The 17,765-nt window shown below is 51.2% G+C and overlaps 2 protein-coding genes across 8 annotated transcripts in view; one reads left to right on the top strand and one right to left on the bottom strand.

Moving 5' to 3' along the window:
* Positions 1 to 4,573: 4,573 nt before the first annotated feature.
* kat14 (lysine acetyltransferase 14) lies at positions 4,574 to 12,493 on the top strand. Of its 3 annotated transcripts, XM_023953587.1 has the most exons (12): positions 4,574 to 4,735; positions 6,340 to 6,494; positions 6,563 to 6,852; positions 6,956 to 7,077; positions 7,138 to 7,259; positions 7,370 to 7,542; positions 7,609 to 8,043; positions 8,114 to 8,667; positions 10,274 to 10,407; positions 10,484 to 10,659; positions 10,729 to 10,919; positions 11,660 to 12,493. In XM_023953587.1, exons 3-12 carry the CDS (start codon positions 6,600 to 6,602, stop codon positions 11,831 to 11,833), a joined length of 2,334 nt encoding a protein of 777 aa, XP_023809355.1. In that variant the 5' UTR covers positions 4,574 to 4,735; positions 6,340 to 6,494; positions 6,563 to 6,599; the 3' UTR covers positions 11,834 to 12,493. The 3 variants fall into 3 exon arrangements, with proteins under 3 accessions (XP_023809355.1, XP_023809348.1, XP_023809352.1); XM_023953580.1 differs by having other exon boundaries at positions 7,370 to 8,043; XM_023953584.1 differs by having other exon boundaries at positions 4,581 to 4,735; positions 6,340 to 6,490; positions 7,370 to 8,043.
* The window catches only part of dzank1 (double zinc ribbon and ankyrin repeat domains 1), a 13,166-nt gene continuing 7,849 nt past the window's right edge, over positions 12,449 to 17,765 (bottom strand). For 3 of the 5 annotated variants that reach the window (XM_020701342.2, XM_020701343.2, XM_020701344.2), the window contains exons 9-17: positions 16,330 to 16,534; positions 16,074 to 16,177; positions 15,895 to 15,978; positions 15,717 to 15,825; positions 14,256 to 14,314; positions 14,102 to 14,179; positions 13,900 to 14,027; positions 13,688 to 13,762; positions 12,449 to 13,045 (exon numbers count right to left, since the gene is read on the bottom strand). In XM_020701342.2, coding sequence (XP_020557001.1) covers positions 12,532 to 13,045; positions 13,688 to 13,762; positions 13,900 to 14,027; positions 14,102 to 14,179; positions 14,256 to 14,314; positions 15,717 to 15,825; positions 15,895 to 15,978; positions 16,074 to 16,177; positions 16,330 to 16,534 — 1,356 coding nt within the window. In that variant the 3' untranslated portion in view covers positions 12,449 to 12,531. Of the gene's footprint in view, positions 13,560 to 13,687; positions 13,763 to 13,899; positions 14,028 to 14,101; positions 14,180 to 14,255; positions 14,315 to 15,716; positions 15,826 to 15,894; positions 15,979 to 16,073; positions 16,178 to 16,329; positions 16,535 to 17,765 lie in introns of all 5 variants that reach the window. The other 2 variants (XM_020701345.2, XM_020701346.2) reach the window with 2 other exon arrangements.

The raw sequence follows: 17,765 nt of genomic DNA, 5'->3' as shown, positions 1-17,765 counted from the left end.
AGACCAGTTCCCCCCAGACCTGGACGTCCCATATGACCAGTTCCCCCCAGACCTGGAAGTCCCATCAGACCAGTTCCCCCCAGACCTGGACGTCCCATATGACCAGTTCCCCCCAGACCTGGACGTCCCATATGACCAGTTCCCCCCAGACCTGGAAGTCCCATCAGACCAGTTCCCCCCAGACCTGGACGTCCCATATGACCAGTTCCCCCCAGACCTGGAAGTCCCTTCAGACCAGTTCCCCCCAGACCTGGAAGCCCCATCAGACCAGTTCCCCCCAGACCTGGAAGTCCCATCAGACCAGTTCCCCCCAGACCTGGAAGTCCCATCAGACCAGTTCCCCCCAGACCTGGAAGTCCCTTCAGACCAGTTCCCCCCAGACCTGGAAGCCCCATCAGACCAGTTCCCCCCCAGACCTGGACGTCCCATATGACCAGTTCCCCCCAGACCTGGACGTCCCATCCGTGATTTCATGTCCCCATGGAAGAACGGGACAAAGAGAGAAACTGTAGCCGTAGACGGAGGCCTTAAGCGAGTTTAGCTTCGCTAAAGACGAACGATTCTCCAAAGCTGTGATGTCAGCCCCCCCCACACACACACACACACACACCCCCCACCTGGGTGAAAAACACAATCTGAAAATACCAAACTGAAGGCACCTACAGGACAGCCCATTCTGGAAATAAATTAGGAAGACTTTGATCTTTTTGCCATAAGACCATTCATGTTTTCTGTTCCCTGTAACGCGGCGTCTAACACAGGTAAACTGAGCTTTGGGTGCAGAACATTCTGCTGCATTCATGTGATGTTGGAACATTTGTTGTTTTTATGTTCATGTTTGTTTTTTCCCAGTTGGAAAATCATTTTTCCCATCATTCCAACACCACATGAAAGCAGCATTTTCATGACGGACATAAACCTACGGATGCAGCTGGTAATGAAATGAGAACAGAAGCAAAAACTCCAAATGTTCAGCTGTAATCAGTCAGGGTTAAAGGTCGTCATCAGTTTTTAAAGCTGAAGACGTTTCACGTTTCTTGGTTTATCCAGATGTTTCACCAGCTATTTCAGAATTGACAAAACCTTTTGGTGAAACGTCTTCAACCAAATGACGACCTTTAACCTGCGATGATGAGTTTTCACAGACGTTATGTTTTAATATCCATCAGTTTTCAGTCCCAATACAAACACGTTCTCATGCAGAGTCGTTTCTTTCTCTGATGAGGACGATTACCAAAACACGCCTCTGGTTCAGCCCTGGTGACAAACTTTAGAACCCTTTGTGGCCCCAGAGTGAAAACGTTTGCCCCCCTCCCCTGCTCTAGAGTCAGCGTGCTGCTTTCCCCTGAAGATGTGGGCGTGGTCAGGGGCGTGGTCAGCACGCCACACCTTTATGTCACAGTTTTAAAGAGAGCACCTGGAAGTGAGAAAACCACATCTCAGGTGCATGATGGGAACTCTAGCTTGGGTGTGTGCGTCTGTAGGTTCTGGTTCTGATCCTCCTGCCCCCTGGTGGGGCATCAGAGGTGCAGCGCGTGAAAGCTGGTCGTTGGTTTGTCCTCACACGCCTCCAAATGTCCCACCAGACAGCAGCCGGCTGCCTGATGCAGCTTCACAGGTTTCCGTGGAAACGGGAAACTCAGCAGGCTGAGGTCAGCATCCGCATTAGCAACGTGAAGTCTTTTTCTTTAACAATGTTTACATCAGTTGTTGCTGCTGTATTCTGGTCTGCAGTGTGTGTGTGTGTGTGTGTGTAACTGTGTGTGTGTGTGCACGTGCACTGACACAAAGCCGGAATATGAAGGCTGGAGCCGCTGGTTCCACGCTGGAGAACCTGCAGCTGTTGTGTTGGTGCGGTTCCCTGCGGCCCGGATGCTCGTGCAGGTTCTGACAGAACCCCCCTGACAGGCACAGAGCGGATCAGACCCCAACAGCGTGGGACAGGAGCCCCGTTCTGATCCACTGTGGTTCTGAGGAGCTGTGGTGAAGCGGCCGCTGTTTTCAGGAGTCAAAGTCGTGACTGAAGAGGATCTGGACAAACACACGGCTTGTAAATAGCCATCAGGCTGCACCGTCACCATGGAGACCGGCGCCATGCAGCGCCGCCGTCTGCCGGGTCGTCCTCTAAGTTATTGCTGTGTTTCTATTTATTTTTACTCTCTGTTTGTACAGTGAGACGTCCGTCTGTTTCTGTTCATGATTAATAAAACCCGGTCTCTGCTGAGTTCTTCACTTTTGTCAGCGGTGATCCAGACTCAGACCCGCCTGAAGGTCCACCAGAACCGTGAAATGCTCCCAAAATCCAGAACCAGTCCAGACCACAATCTGGTGTTTGCTTTGAGGTCATGTGCAGAAGTGAGATCCAACCATTGACTGTATAAGAGAACGGGACTGAGTGGCCCCTCCCCTTTGGCGTTCCAAACAGGAAGTTCCCACAAATCCCACAGACGTCTACAGAGAAACAAACAGCTGTTCTTCCCTCATCTATTGGTCAGAACCCGTCTGGATCCCAAAACTTTCACATCCCAAAATCCTCATGTTTGAATAATATTTTTTCTGTAGTTCAAGTTATAAACCGACCAATCAGATTCCTGAATAAAAGTAGGCGGCCTCATGTCGAACATTCAAAGCATTTGATTGACAGATTCTTCTGAGCCTGCTTTCAGTGGAAGGGGTGTGGCCTCCTAACATGCTCACTACTGATAGGAGAGAGAGGTCTCCATGGAAACGTAGACTAAGACCAGAGCCGGCGTACTGAGGACGTCTGGTTCCAACGTGGTGTTGGAAAAATGGCGCCTGAATTGACTTCATTTGGTTGAAACTTTTTTTTCTTCACTGTATTATTCAAAACAAATAAAACCAAAATGCATGACGAGAACAATAGTCATAACAATGAGAATGCCAGGTACATGTATTACAAAGAAATATTGCAGAAACAGATTACTATGCATTGAAAATGTTCAAAGACAGTTTTCATAAATACCGTTTTTGTTTAAGCCATTAGAAATAAGATTCTAATTCTCTAATTATTACAGGGAAAATATTTGTGATGAAGAAAATGTTGATTTGTGAATATTAAACCTACTAAATATTATAATTAGATTATTGCCAATTATACGTTTGATCTTATTTTATTTTCATGTAGACCAAATATGATAAACTCAAACTTCATCCGACATTGTGAGTCATATTTATGATTTATAAAACGTGAACATTCTTTCCTAAATGTTTTAGTAATATTGCATTTCTGTTGTTTACAGAGAAGACAGTTGGGGTCAATAGTCTTCTTCTATCTGATCATGTATTGATTATGGGATGGATTCTATGTAGGAGTCTGTAGTAGACGTCTCTCATGATATTGATTCATCATTTCTGATGCAGGGTCCAAACAGTTTTCCAGAGCGAGTCAGGAAGACGTTTCCTCCAATAGAAGACAGCAGAGGAACAGAAATGACGTTTAGCTGAAACATTATTTGGTTGAAACTGGAAGTAAGTCATTTTGCAGGGGCGACAGTGGCTCAGGTGGTTGAGCGGGTCGTCCAATGATTGAAGGGTTGGCGGTTCGATCCCCGCTCCCACCAGCCAAAATGTCGTTGTGTCCTTGGGCAAGACACTTCACCCTCCTTGCCTCCAGTGTGGCTCCACTGGTGTGTGAATGCACATGTATGATCCCGGTGATGGTCAGAGGGGCCGTAGGCGCGAAAGCCACACCTCTGTCAGTCTGCCCCAGGGCAGCTGTGGCTACAACTGTAGCTACCATCACCAAGTATGAATGAGGAGTGAATGAATAATGGACACAATGTAAGAACTTTGGGTGTCTTGAAAAGCGCAGATAAATCCAATCCATTATTATTATTATTATTATTTTCTCAGATGACGTCACGTCGCACGCGCTCAGTCCGGTTGTCTGGCCGCTGGGAGCCTAAAGGGCAGAGTCCTGCTGTCAGAGGCAGAGGGAATCCCTCCACTCACCTACTCTGCTTTATCTCTGTATGCCGACGGTCAACCACTAAAATCTGTTTACAAGTTTTATTTAACTTTAATTGGAAAAAACGTGTACATTATTTAAAAAAATCAGTTTTAATGAACTCATATGACAATGGAGGACTAAACTTTCTGGATTTAAAACACTAAATAACACATGGATCAACTGGATCAAATCTTACCTAAAAAAAACTACAACAAATTTGGAATATACTTCCACATTTAATATTTTCAAATATTTATGGCTATCATAAAAAAAACCTAGACTCAATTAAAAAACTAATAATTATATTATATTTGGCAAATTTGATATTCATAAATGTAAATTCTCTTCAACTTCTATTTTTTCCCCGTGTTAATCAGAGTAAAATGTCTCTCAATTCCATCTCTTAAAGTCTTAACCAGTGAATGTCAGTATGAACGCTGTAGAAACTTGAATGTTTTTATGTAAAATGCATGTAATATTCATGCTCTCCTGGCACATTTAAAATTTATCTTGTAAAATTGTGTTTGTACAATAAAGTTTTTAAAAAAAGTCTGGCCGCTGCGCTCCCGGCCGCTGGGGGCGCTGCGTCGCAGCTCAGCGGTCAGCCGCGCAGAGGAAGAGCGGGACGCGGCAGCTGCAGCGGGCTCGCGCTGAGTTGAACCCTCCGTGATGTCTGTGACCTCCAAAGTGGTTCTGGGAGTTTCTGTGGTTCTGACTCTGAGCACCGTGGCGACTGTGCACCTGAAACAGGCCTGGGACCGAGAGGTGAGCCGGTCCAACACCCGGTAGCGTTGAGGCTAACGGCTTACCCGGTTTAAGGCCATAAGCATCAGCGTGCCGTCTGCGGACGCTGCTGACGCTGATGCCAAAACGTCTGTCCGTCAAGTTATCCAGAGCTTCCGGTTTACACTCTCAAAAATAAAAGTTCAACAGAAGCAGAGTTCTCTTAAATTTAGTTTTCTGTTTATGTTTGGACTGTTATGGTTGTGATAAACATTAATGTAAATATATGCTGACTGACCTCGGGACCTCCCCCCGGACTTCCGGTTGAGTGGACTTCAGTGCTGATTTTCTGGTTTTGAAGTTAAACGCGTTTTATTGTGTCAGTTCCTGTTATTATCAGAGTGTTTCAGGATTTTAGTAGAATCCCTTCCAAAAACGAACCTGAGGGATTCGAACCGACCTCCTACTCCAGGGATGCCCACACGTTTGTGAGTTATTTTTGAGACGTCGAGCTCCTAAAGTTCTGGACCGGGACCACCAACCCTGCTTCAGTAGATGCTGGTTAGAATCAGGCCTGTTTCTGATTGGCAGAACACACCTGATCCAGGTAGCCCACCAGGAGAGGGCCGGCTGACCCTCTTCCTGGACTGACGGTCGTCTGGAATCGTGGAGGGCTGGTTGGAGCGTTCGACACCATAAATCGTAGAAAAAAAAGATTCAAATATTAAATTCAGGCTTTCCGGTAATTCAATAAAAGTGATAGAATTCAGGTCAAATAGAATGCCCATTGTCTGTCCACGGGGGTCCACAGGGGTCCATGCTAGGGCCCTGTCTGTTGTTCCATAAATGACAGTTTCCTGTTCTTTTCATTCAGACGGATGCTGATCACAACATTTGGATTATCTTGGGATTTATTAGACATTTTAACCTTAAATCATTGTAACCGTGTCACATTTCCTTTGACTAACTTTAATTTTATTTGGGCTCATTTGTTGCTAACATGGTTCTGTCACATGTTAGAACCGGTCCCAGACCAACCAAAGCACCAAACACAAACAGTTCAAGTACGGCATTTTACGACACAAACTCTGTTTTCTAAAATGCTGGGCGGTTCGTGGGGCCGTCCACTCCACCTGTTTGTCCAAAGAAGAACTGGGGGGGACCGGCTCTGAACACCACAGACCCGCCTACATGCCCCCCCCATCTATCAGAACTTTCATGGGGGCTTCCATCAGTTTCACTCCTGGGACTTTGTTGTAAATCATCCTTAGTGACGTTTTTAGAAAGAGGATCAAACGTCTGGTTGGGATCAGAACAGCCGCTGGACTGATTCTGGACTCTAATCTGCAGACAGAACTCTAGAACTCAAACCGCATGCAGCTCCTGATCTGCAGGAGGAACGTTAGAACACAGAACCTTCTTGTTCTGGACCCAGTTCTGGCTATGACAGGATGCGTTCTGGATGCAGACTTGCAGCCGCTGCAGTGGAGGAATTTGAACCGGGACTGGACCCGGTTCTACACTAGAACATGAGGGGTCCAGGGATCACTGCTCTCCTGTTAATGCCGGCGTCTCGTGCCGCGAGCAGCCAGCGGCCAATAGGTGTCGTTTTCACTGACTCCTCCCCTCTGCTCCGGCGTCTGCAGCGCCTCCACCAGGGTGTCGTTCGGGATCTGGAGCGGCTGGAGAGGAAGAAGGAGAACCTGCGGTTGCTGGAGCAGCAGAAGGTCCTGACCCGACACCTGGAGGAGGAGCGGCGGCGTGCTGAGGCCAGGCTCCGCCCACAGGACACGTGAGGCAGGTATGTTTTGTGAAACGGAGAGAGTGGAGGCTGTGAGGGGACGTGAGCTCACGCCGCTGCACCGACAGGACCGGCCCACAGGTGGCGCTGCGGCTGAGGGCGGACATGGACAGCAGCGGCGAGCCCCTGGCGGCGGACGAGGTGACGTGCACGTCGGCGTCAGAGGGGCTGGAGGAGGGGGAGGTGGAGGGGGAGACTCTGCTGATCGTGGAGTCGGAGGATCAGGGTTCGGTGGACCTGTCCCACGACCAGAGCGGGGACTCGCTGACCAGCGACCTGGGGGAGGAGGGGGAGGGCGGCTGGGCCTGCGAGGACATGTCCTTCTACTGCGAGCGCTGTCACAAGTGGACCCCTGCAGGTGAGCCCATCACCACAGGGGGCGTGGCCAAATCCTGCTCCCTAAGCCTAGCTGCATGCAGCGTTGCCATGGCGATGGGGGCTCTAACGGGTGTCTGTTGCAGCTCAGCTCCGAGGAGAACAGCCCAGCTACCTGAAAGGAGACAACTTCTTCAAGTTCACCTGCTGCAGCTGCTCCGAGGACGGCAAGGAGAGCTTTGAGAGGATGCGGCTCACCTGGCAGCAGGTACACCCCCGAAACCCCGCTGAGGGAGGGGGCGGGGCTGAACAGGTGTGTGTTTGACAGGTGGTGATGTTGGCCATGTACAACCTGTCCCTGGAGGGGACGGGCCGGCAGGGCTACTTCCGCTGGAAGGAGGACATCTGCGCCTTCATCGGCCGGCACTGGAACTTCCTGCTGGGAACCAGGTGAGCCCCCGCCGGCCGGGCGCCGCACAGGTGAGCCCCCGCCGGCCGGGCCCACCTGTGCGGCTCCGCACAGGTGGGCCCCCGCCGGCGCTGACCCGGTCTCTCTGCAGGAAGAAGACCTCCACCTGGTGGAGCACGGTGGCCGGCTGCCTGTCTGTCGGCAGCCCCACCTTCTTCCGCTCGGGGGCGCAGGAGTTTGGAGAACCCGGCTGGTGGAAGCTGGTCCAGAACCGACCCCCCACCCTGAGGCCCGATGTGGACAAGTCCGCCGCCAAGACCAAAGGTAAGGCGCAGCCAGTCCGCAGAGGGCGGGGTTCCACGTCTCTGCTCAGCTGCTTGTGGTCCGCAGCGTCCAAACCCGTCCTGGACCCCATCATCACGGTGGAGGGCTTGAGGAAGCGGGGGGCCCGGAACGCCGTGGAGAACGCCATGCAGCTGAAGGAGAAGCGTTCTCGCACCCAGGAGGCCAAAGACATCCGTCGAGCACAGAAGGAGGCGGTGGGAGGATACCCCGACCGTAGTGCCTCCTCCACGCCCGTCAAACTGGGCGGGGGCCGTGGCGGGGGGGCCGGGCGGCGGCCCGATCTGGTCCTAGAGAAGGGGGAGGTCATCGACTTCTCCTCGCTGAGCTCCTCGGACCGGACTCCTCTCACCAGCCGGTCTCCGTCACCCTCCCCCGACTTCTCCGCCCCAGGGACGCCGGCCTCCCAGTCGGCCACGCCCAGTCTGCTGTCGGAGGCGGACCTCATTCCTGACGTCATGCCCCCCCAGGCGTTGTTCCACGGTAAGAGGACGCCCCCCCTAGGCGCTGCTGCATGGATGATGATGTCATGACCTACCTCCCCCTCCTGCAGATGACGAGGAGGTGGACGGCATGATTGATCCAGGAATGGAGTACGCCCCCCCACCCAGCGCCACCCTCATAGGCCGCAAGAAGGTCTGCTCCGCCCCCCCTCACATCAAAAGAGAAGCTGACAGCGAGGAAGACGATTGTCCTGAGCGCCACGAAGACTTTGAGGAGTCGGGAGGAAGGAAGGAAGCTCCTCCCTCTCCGTCTGGGGGGGCCGAGCGGAGGAGGGCGCCGGCGGCCGCCGACATCGTGGCTAGTCCTCGCTGCGTCGCCGTCAGCCTGTACGAGGAGCGGCTGCTGCTACGGCGCCTGGACGCCTGCCCGCTGGCGCTGGCCGTCACGCCGCAGGCCCGCCGTCTTCGCCGGAAGCTGCTGGTCCGCCAGGCCAAGAGGCAGAGAGGGCTCCCCCTGCTGGACGTGGACCGGGCCATCAGTGCCACCCTCAGCCTGGTGGGAGGGATCTACGGCGGCTCTGAAGGGGGCCCCAACGCGGGGGGCGGAGCCGAGGAGAAGTACCGCACCAGCAGTCGGGAGCTGCAGATCCTGGATCGTTTCCAGGTACCAGCGTTCCTTCTCTGGGGGGGAGGGGGGCAGGGGTTGACATAGCCCAGAAATTTGCACTGGCCCACAGGGCCAGTAGTTTTTGAAACTTACTGGCCCTGCCTGAAAGTTACTGGCCCGACACCGCGCATAGCGGGACCCGCCGCTCCGCAGGTGCTTGCAACTTTAGGGGGGTCCGGGGGCATGCCCCCCCGGAAACTTTTAATATGGTACAATTTGGTGCATTCTGGTGACATCACTTATTTCTACACTTTTCAATGACTGAAAATAGACCATATCAAACTTAAATCTGCTCTAGTCTGTTTCAGATGTTTTGAAGAGAGCACTGCAGTGTAGTAGGAAACACTAGTTCAGAAGTTTTCATGGTGCTTCTAACGGCAAATATCGCAATAAATCATAAACCTTAAATGTGTTAAAACAATCTAATGGCAGCTTGAACCATTTAACGAATCAAATAAATCCCTTAATGCATTTGACCAATCGGATGGACGCCTTCACATTGTTGACCAATCAGATGGAGCCCTGTTATGTTAGATGTTTGTAACCTATGTCAACGTGGGTCATTTGGAGTATAATTTTTAAACTGGGAATGGTTATTTGGTTATTTTGCTGTTTGTTTATATACCGCAAATTATATCGTTATCGCAATTTTAATCTCTGATATGGCATATCGCGAGTTTTCCTCATATTGTGCAGGTCTAACTGAGATCATTCAGCTAACTAGAAATACTTACTGCTTACAGTGTTGTAAAGAAAAACAAAATTAAGTAGTTTAACATTCTACTGCATTTGAGTCTGAGATTCAGGTATTTGGAGTTGCCTTTGATTCTTTGACATTCAGCTTAAAGCTTAGTGGATACAGTTTCATCTTCAATGCATTCATTAAATATCTTGCTGTCCATACTACTAATTATACCCATTCTAACATATTCCTATCTATTCCTGCCATGTCTTCCACATCTCTGACATGCTTCAGTCTCTCTTCAGTGACGGTGTCGGATTTATAATCAAATGTAATAATAACCCACTGGCTTGTGCCTTCGTTGTTGCTGTTTAACATTGTTTGTATTGAATTGTTACATTCAATAAAGTTTGAAAAAAAAAAGTAGTGAGCGCGTGCCGCGTGGTGCTCGGCAGTGACAGCCGCGCGCGCGCAGGCGGGAGAGAAGGAGAAGTGATCAAAGGTTTCCCATAGAAACCCTTGAAGTCTGAACACAGGACTAGCAGAAAAACTAAATTATGAAGACGAGGTAAATCTACACGTTTTCGCAAAATATACTTTATTGAAAAAGGTGAAGAATATATAAACCGTTAGATATTTTAGTGGCCCGAGCGGACAAGTGAAAAGTAAAGTCTTGTGGTCCGCACTGCTCGAAAAACAGGACCGGGCCAGCGGACAAATGGCTATGTCGAGCCCTGGGGGGGGCAGACTGTCGACTGGAGCAGAGCCTCTGGAGAACGTAGTCGCCCTGCCAGGGCAGCAGGTCCAGGTCCAAACGGACCCCGAAGGCGGGTTCTGGAGGACCATGATGGAGAACCTCAGAGTTCTCTGAATGTTTCTGTGGACCGGTTCTGATCTGATTCTGGTCCTGTATTCTTCCAGACCAGAACCTCCGGCAGAAGAGGCGTCCCGTTACACTCTGTGTCCTTCTGGCATCGGCTGATGGGCGCTGAAGGCGGTCTGGAGCAGAGCATCAAGAGTCCGTACACGTCCCGCGTGCTGAAGCCGTACATCAGGTACCCCCCGCCCCGGCCCGCCCCGCCCCGGTGGCCGTGGGCGGTCAGGGTCTAAGGTTCTGTCTCTGGTCTGCAGGAGGGACTATGAGAGCCGCCCTCTGAAGCTGCGGTTGTTGGCTGAAATCAGAGCGTACCCCCACAGGAAGGACCCGGCCTGGGTCCCTGAAGCCGACGCCCCCATCGACTACTGCTACGTCCGTCCCAACCACATCCCCTCCGTCAACGCCATGTGTCACCACGGCTTCTGGCCAGGTGGAGTATCTCCTTCCAGCCTTTGGCCTGCTGCCCCCACTCTTCTAATCTGGCTGGCTCCTCCCCCAGGAGTGGACCTGTCCGAGTGCCTGCAGTACCCGGACTTCAGCGTGGTGGTCCTCTACAAGAAGGTGGTGGTGGGCTTTGGGTTCATGGTTCCGGACGTCAAGTACAATGAGGCCTACATCTCCTTCCTGCTGGTGCATCCTGAGTGGAGGAGGGCCGGCATCGGGACCTTCATGATCTACCACCTCATCCAGGTGGGTGGGGGTGGGCGGGGCTCTGACGTCCAGCTTTTGTTCGGTTGGGTCCAAAGCTTTGTCCTCCTCTGGTTCTTCAGTTTACATCAGAACCTTTTAGCATCTCAGCTCCTCCTCTGTGCTGGATAGGGGTGTGATGGTAACCCCACCCCCATCCAGTCCTTAAGCATTATGGGGGATTTATTACTGAGTCTGATTTGAATGAAGAGCAACATGAAGACGGATAATAAAAGCAGCAGCAGCAGCATTTCAGCGGCACTTTGGTTGTTAACGGTTACCTGAACAGTTGTTTAGTTGTTGTTACTGTTATGTGTCTGTTATTACATTTGCTGCGTTCTGATTCGAAGCACCGCGACTCCTGCTGCTTCATCAGCGCGGTGATCAAAAATCCCACACCGTCAAAGCTCTGCTGCTGGCTCCACCCACTTGCTAATTTAAACCACGCCCCCTGAGGTATAAAAAGTCATAACCATCCAGAAACTTTGGAAAGTACCGGTGTGGGCAGATAACTTCCACCTTTCCAGGCAGGCCCGGCCAGCCCTGGTCTCCAGAGCCAGCCTGGTCTCCAGCCCCCCCTCCACCATCTTTCTGCTGATTGGCTGAATGCACCTGCTTTCGGTAGTCCGGGTGCAGAGCTGGAGACCTGGCAGGGTTGGGGCCCTTGAGGGCCAGGGTTGGCCAGGTTAAGCGTGATTCCAGTGGCGTCTGGCGTGGCTGACGCTGTGTCCGTGCCGTTTCAGACGTGCATGGGGAAGGACGTGACGCTGCACGTGTCGGCCAGTAACCCCGCCATGCTGCTTTACCAGAAGTTCGGCTTCAAGGCCGAGGAGTACATCCTGGACTTCTACGACAAGTTCTACCCCGTGGACAGCGCCGAGTGCCGCCACGCCTTCTTCCTGCGCCTGCGGCGCTGACGCCCGGCTGCTGATCCAGTTTGGTCCGTCACCTCCGACTTCCACGTGATCCTGTTTTCCAGATCCAATAAAAGTTTCATTCAGGCTTTCCTGACCACAGACTGCATTACCCATGATGCACTGGGCTATGTCACTGTGGCAACAGTTTGAGCAGATAGGAGAAAGCTGGAGCAGGAATTTGTCCTTTGTTTGGGGGGGGGGTCACAGCCCCACCTTCATGGAAAACAGAAGGAAACTGTTTCACAGACTTGGGGGGTCACTCCAAGTCCATGGGGGTCTTGGCCTCAGTTGACAGACCCACCTGGTCCCAAGGATGGCTCCAAGTCCCCGGTGACTGGGGCCCGTGACCTCTACCCCCACCCCCCATGATGACATGAACTGGGGGGGGGGGGTTCTAAAGGTTCTGTCTGAATTGTTTCCCTAACTATTGAAGGTTCTCCATCTTCTAGTTCGTCTGGATCTACGCTTCCAAAATCCAGAACCCTAAAAATTTCCCAGAAGTCTCTGCAGAAAACCAGTGTGCGTCCATCCTCACTACATCAGTGAATATAGACCACAATGCATTGCATCGGAATTATTTTTTGCCACAAAAATGTATTTAATGTCTTTTTTTAAATAAACGTCGTTTTTGTCTTCAGGAGACGGCGGATCAGAAATAGACTCCAAACGCTCAATGGTTAGATTTTCATTTCGTGAAATCAATGGCGTGCAGTGAGCGTGGCGTCTGCATTGCTTTTTACATCCAGGGCAGGGCACTGCATTAGTAGAGGGGGGGTCAGAGGGCCAGAGTCGCCCTCAAAGACATGAACTCTGAGTAGAAACATTTTTATTGTAAATAAAGCTGAACGCTTCAAGACTCTCCTCCCCCACCAAGGAAAATGTTGGTCACCATCACAGCACTGAGCATGCTCAGACATCAGACTCCTCCCACTCAATGTCCCAGAGGAGGTGCAGTCTGTCAGACGGCAAACCCCTGGCCCCGCCCTAAAGGTTGGAAGACATCGGCGCTCAGGCGTGACCGTCCCAGCAAGTCTGGTCCAGTTTGAGCTGCCAGCAGAGACGCCATGTCGCCGCCGCCGGAGCTCGCCGCCACATCGTAAGGCGTCTCCCCCACAGCGTTCCTCTGCCTCACGCTGGCCTTCCATCTGAAAGCAGGGGGGCTTCATCAGATGGGAGGAGTAGGTGGGAGAACAGGCCCCGCCCACATTGCACCTGCAGTGTCAAACGTTACGAGACAGAAAGGGGGTGGAGCTTCTGAGGAATGGACACGTCTAAAACATCAGGCGATCGCTTCAACGCTGTTGGACTTCAAGAACACAGCAGCCGGTTCTGAACCGTGGCGTTCAGAACCGGCTGCTGTGTTCTTGAAGTCCAACAGCGTTCAGAACCGGCATGTGCTTTTATGTGAATGTAGATGGGGGGGGGGCAGCATTCTGATGGATTAGGAGTGTGGGACACAGCAGAGATCAATAATCACATTGATCAATCTGAAGATGGTGTTTGTACTCATGAATCCTGTCAGTCACGTGAACGGGTGGTGGGCGGAGTCTCTGGTTGCTCATCCAGGCCTTCAGAGCAGCTTCAACTCCACCGTCTGACACGGACTTTCTCAGCAGGATTCCACCGGAACCGGGAGGACGGGACGGGATGGACCCCAAGTTTTTGTGAGAATTCTGGGATTTGATCCGCTTTTGCGCTAAAGAGAAAACCGGCGCTTCCTGTTGGACTGGAGCCGGTCCAGAACAGGAAGAAGGGTTTTTGGGTTTTATCAGAGGTGTGACAGTAAATCCGTTCCATGCTGATCAGCAGCTGGAAAGGAAAGGCGAAACCAAACCCAGACCAGGTGAGTCATACCTGAGCAGAACAGCAGCACACTGCAGCCCCGCAGAGCCCAGAGCTGCAGCCTCATGCAGACCTGTGTTCTTCATCCTGAGGAGGAGGAGGAGGAGGAGGAGGAGGGGCTTGTCACATGACCAGCACTTGTGACAGCAAAAATGTGCACGAATGTGTGCCTGTCGTCTGATTGGTTGATGGAGCTGTGAACGGGCGGTGGGATTCGTTCTTACGATCCAGACTGTTGGTCCGGATCGGCTCCTCGCTGCAGCAGAACAGGAAGAACATCAGGGTGACGGTTCATCACGGCGACGGCCAGGGCGTGTCTGCCGTCGCTCCCACAGCAAGAAGGATCCGCCCCCTGCTCAACAAACACAGCTGCTCAGAGGAGAACTTAGCCACATGACAGAACGGAGGCCGCTGATTGGTTCATACTTGATCGAGGAGCCGCTGGACGGTACCGACCCGACCTCCACCTGGTCCTAACTCCTTCAGCAGCTGACTGTCAAGAATCTGCAAGCAGACAACCAATCAGAGCAAAGCTTTCCAAACAGCGGAGTCTATGCTCGTCACCGCTGGGGGGTCTTACTGCGCGGTCCTGTTCCACGTGTAGTTTGAGGTTAGGAACACCTGAGGCCGGCCCGCTTCCTGTCAGACACAAACACCTGTTGATCAGCAGCTTCTGGTTGGTTGATCAGGTAAATCGTTGAGTTTGTGTTCATCTCAGCAGAAGCTCCAACGGACTCCCAGTTATCCCTGAGGATCCATCCAGTAACATCTTTTTTCTGGATTCAGGAGATACGGGAAGAATTCAGAGACCCCAACGGCTGGACGAAGGTCCTGCATCTTCCTCAAGCACCAGGGGTAGGACTCCAGGATCCCACATGCAACCCTGTCCCCAAAACGAAGAGTCTGGAGCGGCAGTCCAACTCTGACTGCATACAAGTAGTTGGACCTCCTTCTGGACATGAACCTAGTCTGATCAAGTCCCCAATGGACCAGATGTTCACACTTAGGATCTCTCAAGGATTCCAGGAAAAAAGAGCAGATCTGGTGTTTCAAGTCCAAATTTCCAACCCCTCAATACTGAGCGTCAAACATGGACTTAGCCTCAGACCTTCCGGTCTCAGGGTGGACACTCTCCCACAAGGCCACTGAGCTGTTCCTGTTTTAAGGTTCAGCCATCTACCTGACCCTACTTCAGTTCTCTGACATGGACTAGGACGGGACGGTCCCAGTATTTCCTCCAGGGACTCTCAGACGCCTCTAAACTGACATTAGGCTCTTGATTGTTCCCTGACATGATGACACATGAAACCAACAATTTGTCCATGGGGTAAAATCCAGATGTGCTGTCACCAAGCTGGGGGGGTACATGAGGTCCCACTTGTTTCTGTTGCCCCTTACTCAGGGCAACAAAGCAGAACAAAGTTAATTAGGATCATGGGAGCCAGTTTTCTGTTTGGATGTCAATGTCCTTGACCACATTGACCAGATGAGCGTTGAAGTCCCCAAACAGAACAGCAGAGACACTAGTGGGGGAACCTTATAGCCCTCCAGTGACCCCAGGAGGGGTACAATAAACAGACAGGAAGTGCATGAATAACATACGATTCCCAGCCAAAAATCAGAGTCACTGCTGAAAATATCATGAGAAATCCTGTTCCTCTGGGAAACGCTAGAAAAGTACAGTCCAAATCTAGAGATGGAGTCCAGGCTGTGAGAGGAGCGGATTCCCACTCCAGCTGTAGTGATGCCCCACCCTCGGGTTCAGAAGTGACCTTCTCTGTTCATCCATCCATCAAGACCAAGTTACGTCAGGTAAGTGAAGGCTGTCCAATCCCCGATGGCGTCGCCACCAACCCAAAGGAGCTGGTTGGGCCACCTGAAGGTGTTTGTGTTTCAGACATCCCCCCCCCCCCCCCCTCCACCAGGGACAATTTTGTGTGAAATCCCTTTTTCCAGAAGTCACAAAAACCCTATGAAACAGAAAACCATGGTACTGTGCTGTGAACCCCCCTCCCCCCATGGGTGTGTTGGCTGTTGTTACTATCAATGCTGTCTGTAGAGCGTTCTGTGACGCTGCTTAGAGTCTCAGTCTGACTTGCTGGTCCAGGTCCTCCACCTGTTGGGGTTCCATGGTCTCCTTCAGGCCCCCCCTGAACAAACACACCTGTCTGAGTAAACGTCTCCTCCCCCTCAGTCCAGCTGCTTTGGTTCAAACCTACCTGCTGCGGTTTGAGTCCAGCTGAGGCAAAGCTGACCGTCAGACTGACTTCAAACTGGTCTTCCTGGATCACTGCAGAAACCATCTGAGGAGCAGGAACACAGAACAAGTCAGCCTCAGGAAACCTGGACATCCTCAGGAATCCACCCAGAAAGGTCAGAACACAAATGAACCTCGTACCCGACCAAAACGAGGCTCTCCCAGGAGAGCCCTGAAGGGGGCGTTGTTCTGAGCATAACTTCTCAGATGACCACAGACATGATCCAACTGCTTCCTCCAGAAACCTGAGGATGAAGCCAAAGTCACCAACAACCAAGAAGCAGTAAAACCTACCAAAACACCAGAAAGACGCCCCACTAGATCAGAAGCAAACGCCCAAATCCTGAAAAACAGAAGGACGAAGACCCTTGATCGCGTCCCCCGTCCCAGATCTTACCGCGGCCCGGGCTGACGGCGGTCAGAGGAGGCTGCGGGTCTCTGGGTCCTTGCTGTCTCTGCGGCTCCTTTCTTTGCAGCTCAGTGAAGGATGGGTAATAGAGTCCTATGGTCTGTGTATGCTTGTCAACAGTGGGAGGGGTTACCTTCAGGCTTGGGGTGGGGTCAGATGAAGGCGTGGATTTCTGTGAAACTTTGGCAGCAGTCTAAAGAAAGAAACTCTTCCAGGTGAGCTTGTGAGAGGATACAGAGGAAACTGTGATGTCAGCAGGTTTGTGTGCCCAACTGGTGGCAGCACCCCCCAGAGGCCGGGTGATGTCACAGCAGGAAAATGATCAGCACACATCTGGCTGCATCAGTGTGCTACATCAACACTATGTTTCCCACAATGCCTCCTTCCACACCCAAGTAGAGCTGCTGATGGATGGATGGATGGAGACCTGGATGACAATTAATGACCTCCTCTTGAACCCAGAAAAAACTGAGGTCATTATACTTGGTCCTAAAAACCTCAGAGATGCTCTGTCTGCTCAGATAGTCTCCCTGGATGACATAAGTTTAGCCCCCAATTCCACAGTTAGAAACCTTGGGGTTTTATTTGACCAGGATTTATCATTTAAGGCTCACATATCTCAGGCGTGTAGAACTGCCTTTTTTCACCTGCGGAATATTGCTAAGATCAGAAATCTACTTTCTAAGAGTGATGCTGAAAAACTCATCCATGCATTTGTTACGTCTAGGCTGGATTACTGTAACTCCTTGTTAGCAGCGTGTCCTAAGAGTTCCTTAAGAAGTCTCCAGCTTGTTCAGAACGCAGCAGCTAGATTGTTAGCTGGAACTAGCAGAAGAGATCACATCACTCCTGTGTTGGTTTCACTTCACTGGATCCCAGTTGATTCTAGAATCAAGTTCAAGATCCTCCTGTTAACCTATAAGGCCTTACATGGAATGGCCCCGTCCTATATTAAGGACCTCATAGTCCCTTACCATCCAATCAGAACACTTCACTCACTAAATGCAGGACTGCTTGTGGTTCCTAGAATTAGTAAAAGTACGGTTGGAGGTAGAGCGTTTAGCCACCAAGCCCCTGTTTTATGGAATAAACTCCCAGCTCATGGAAGAGAGGCCGACTCAGTTTCTACATTCAAAGCTAGACTGAAAACATTCCTCTGTGGACAGGATTATTGTCAGACTAGTTAGTATTCAGAGATTATTTAACTTAATGTTAATGTGTTGAAATTAAACTTAATAACAATAACTATTTCTTTTAAAAGGCTGCTAGAAGTTGAAGCTGGGGTAACTATGGTGCTCTGGGGTTCTGTCCTCTTTTCTCTTCTACTTCTACCCTTCCTCTCCTCTATTCTTGATCATTATTCATCATTTAGTTCTCCATGCCTCTGTTTGGTGCAGTGATTCATGGACTGTCCCTCTTTCTCT

Source organism: Oryzias latipes, chromosome 1, assembly GCF_002234675.1.
Source record: "Oryzias latipes chromosome 1, ASM223467v1".
Lineage (NCBI taxonomy): Eukaryota > Metazoa > Chordata > Actinopteri > Beloniformes > Adrianichthyidae > Oryzias > Oryzias latipes.
This window is presented reverse-complemented; position numbering and strand designations above follow the sequence as displayed.

Excerpts from the sequence above, each read along its gene's own strand:
- kat14 (XM_023953580.1), top strand. The coding sequence starts at position 6,600 with ATGGACAGCAGCGGCGAGCCCCTGGCGGCGGACGAGGTGACGTGCACG. Across the intron at positions 7,078-7,137 it reads TGCGGCTCACCTGGCAGCAG|GTGGTGATGTTGGCCATGTA; the intron begins GTACACCCCCGA and ends TGTGTTTGACAG. Across the intron at positions 8,668-10,273 it reads AGATCCTGGATCGTTTCCAG|ACCAGAACCTCCGGCAGAAG; the intron begins GTACCAGCGTTC and ends GTATTCTTCCAG.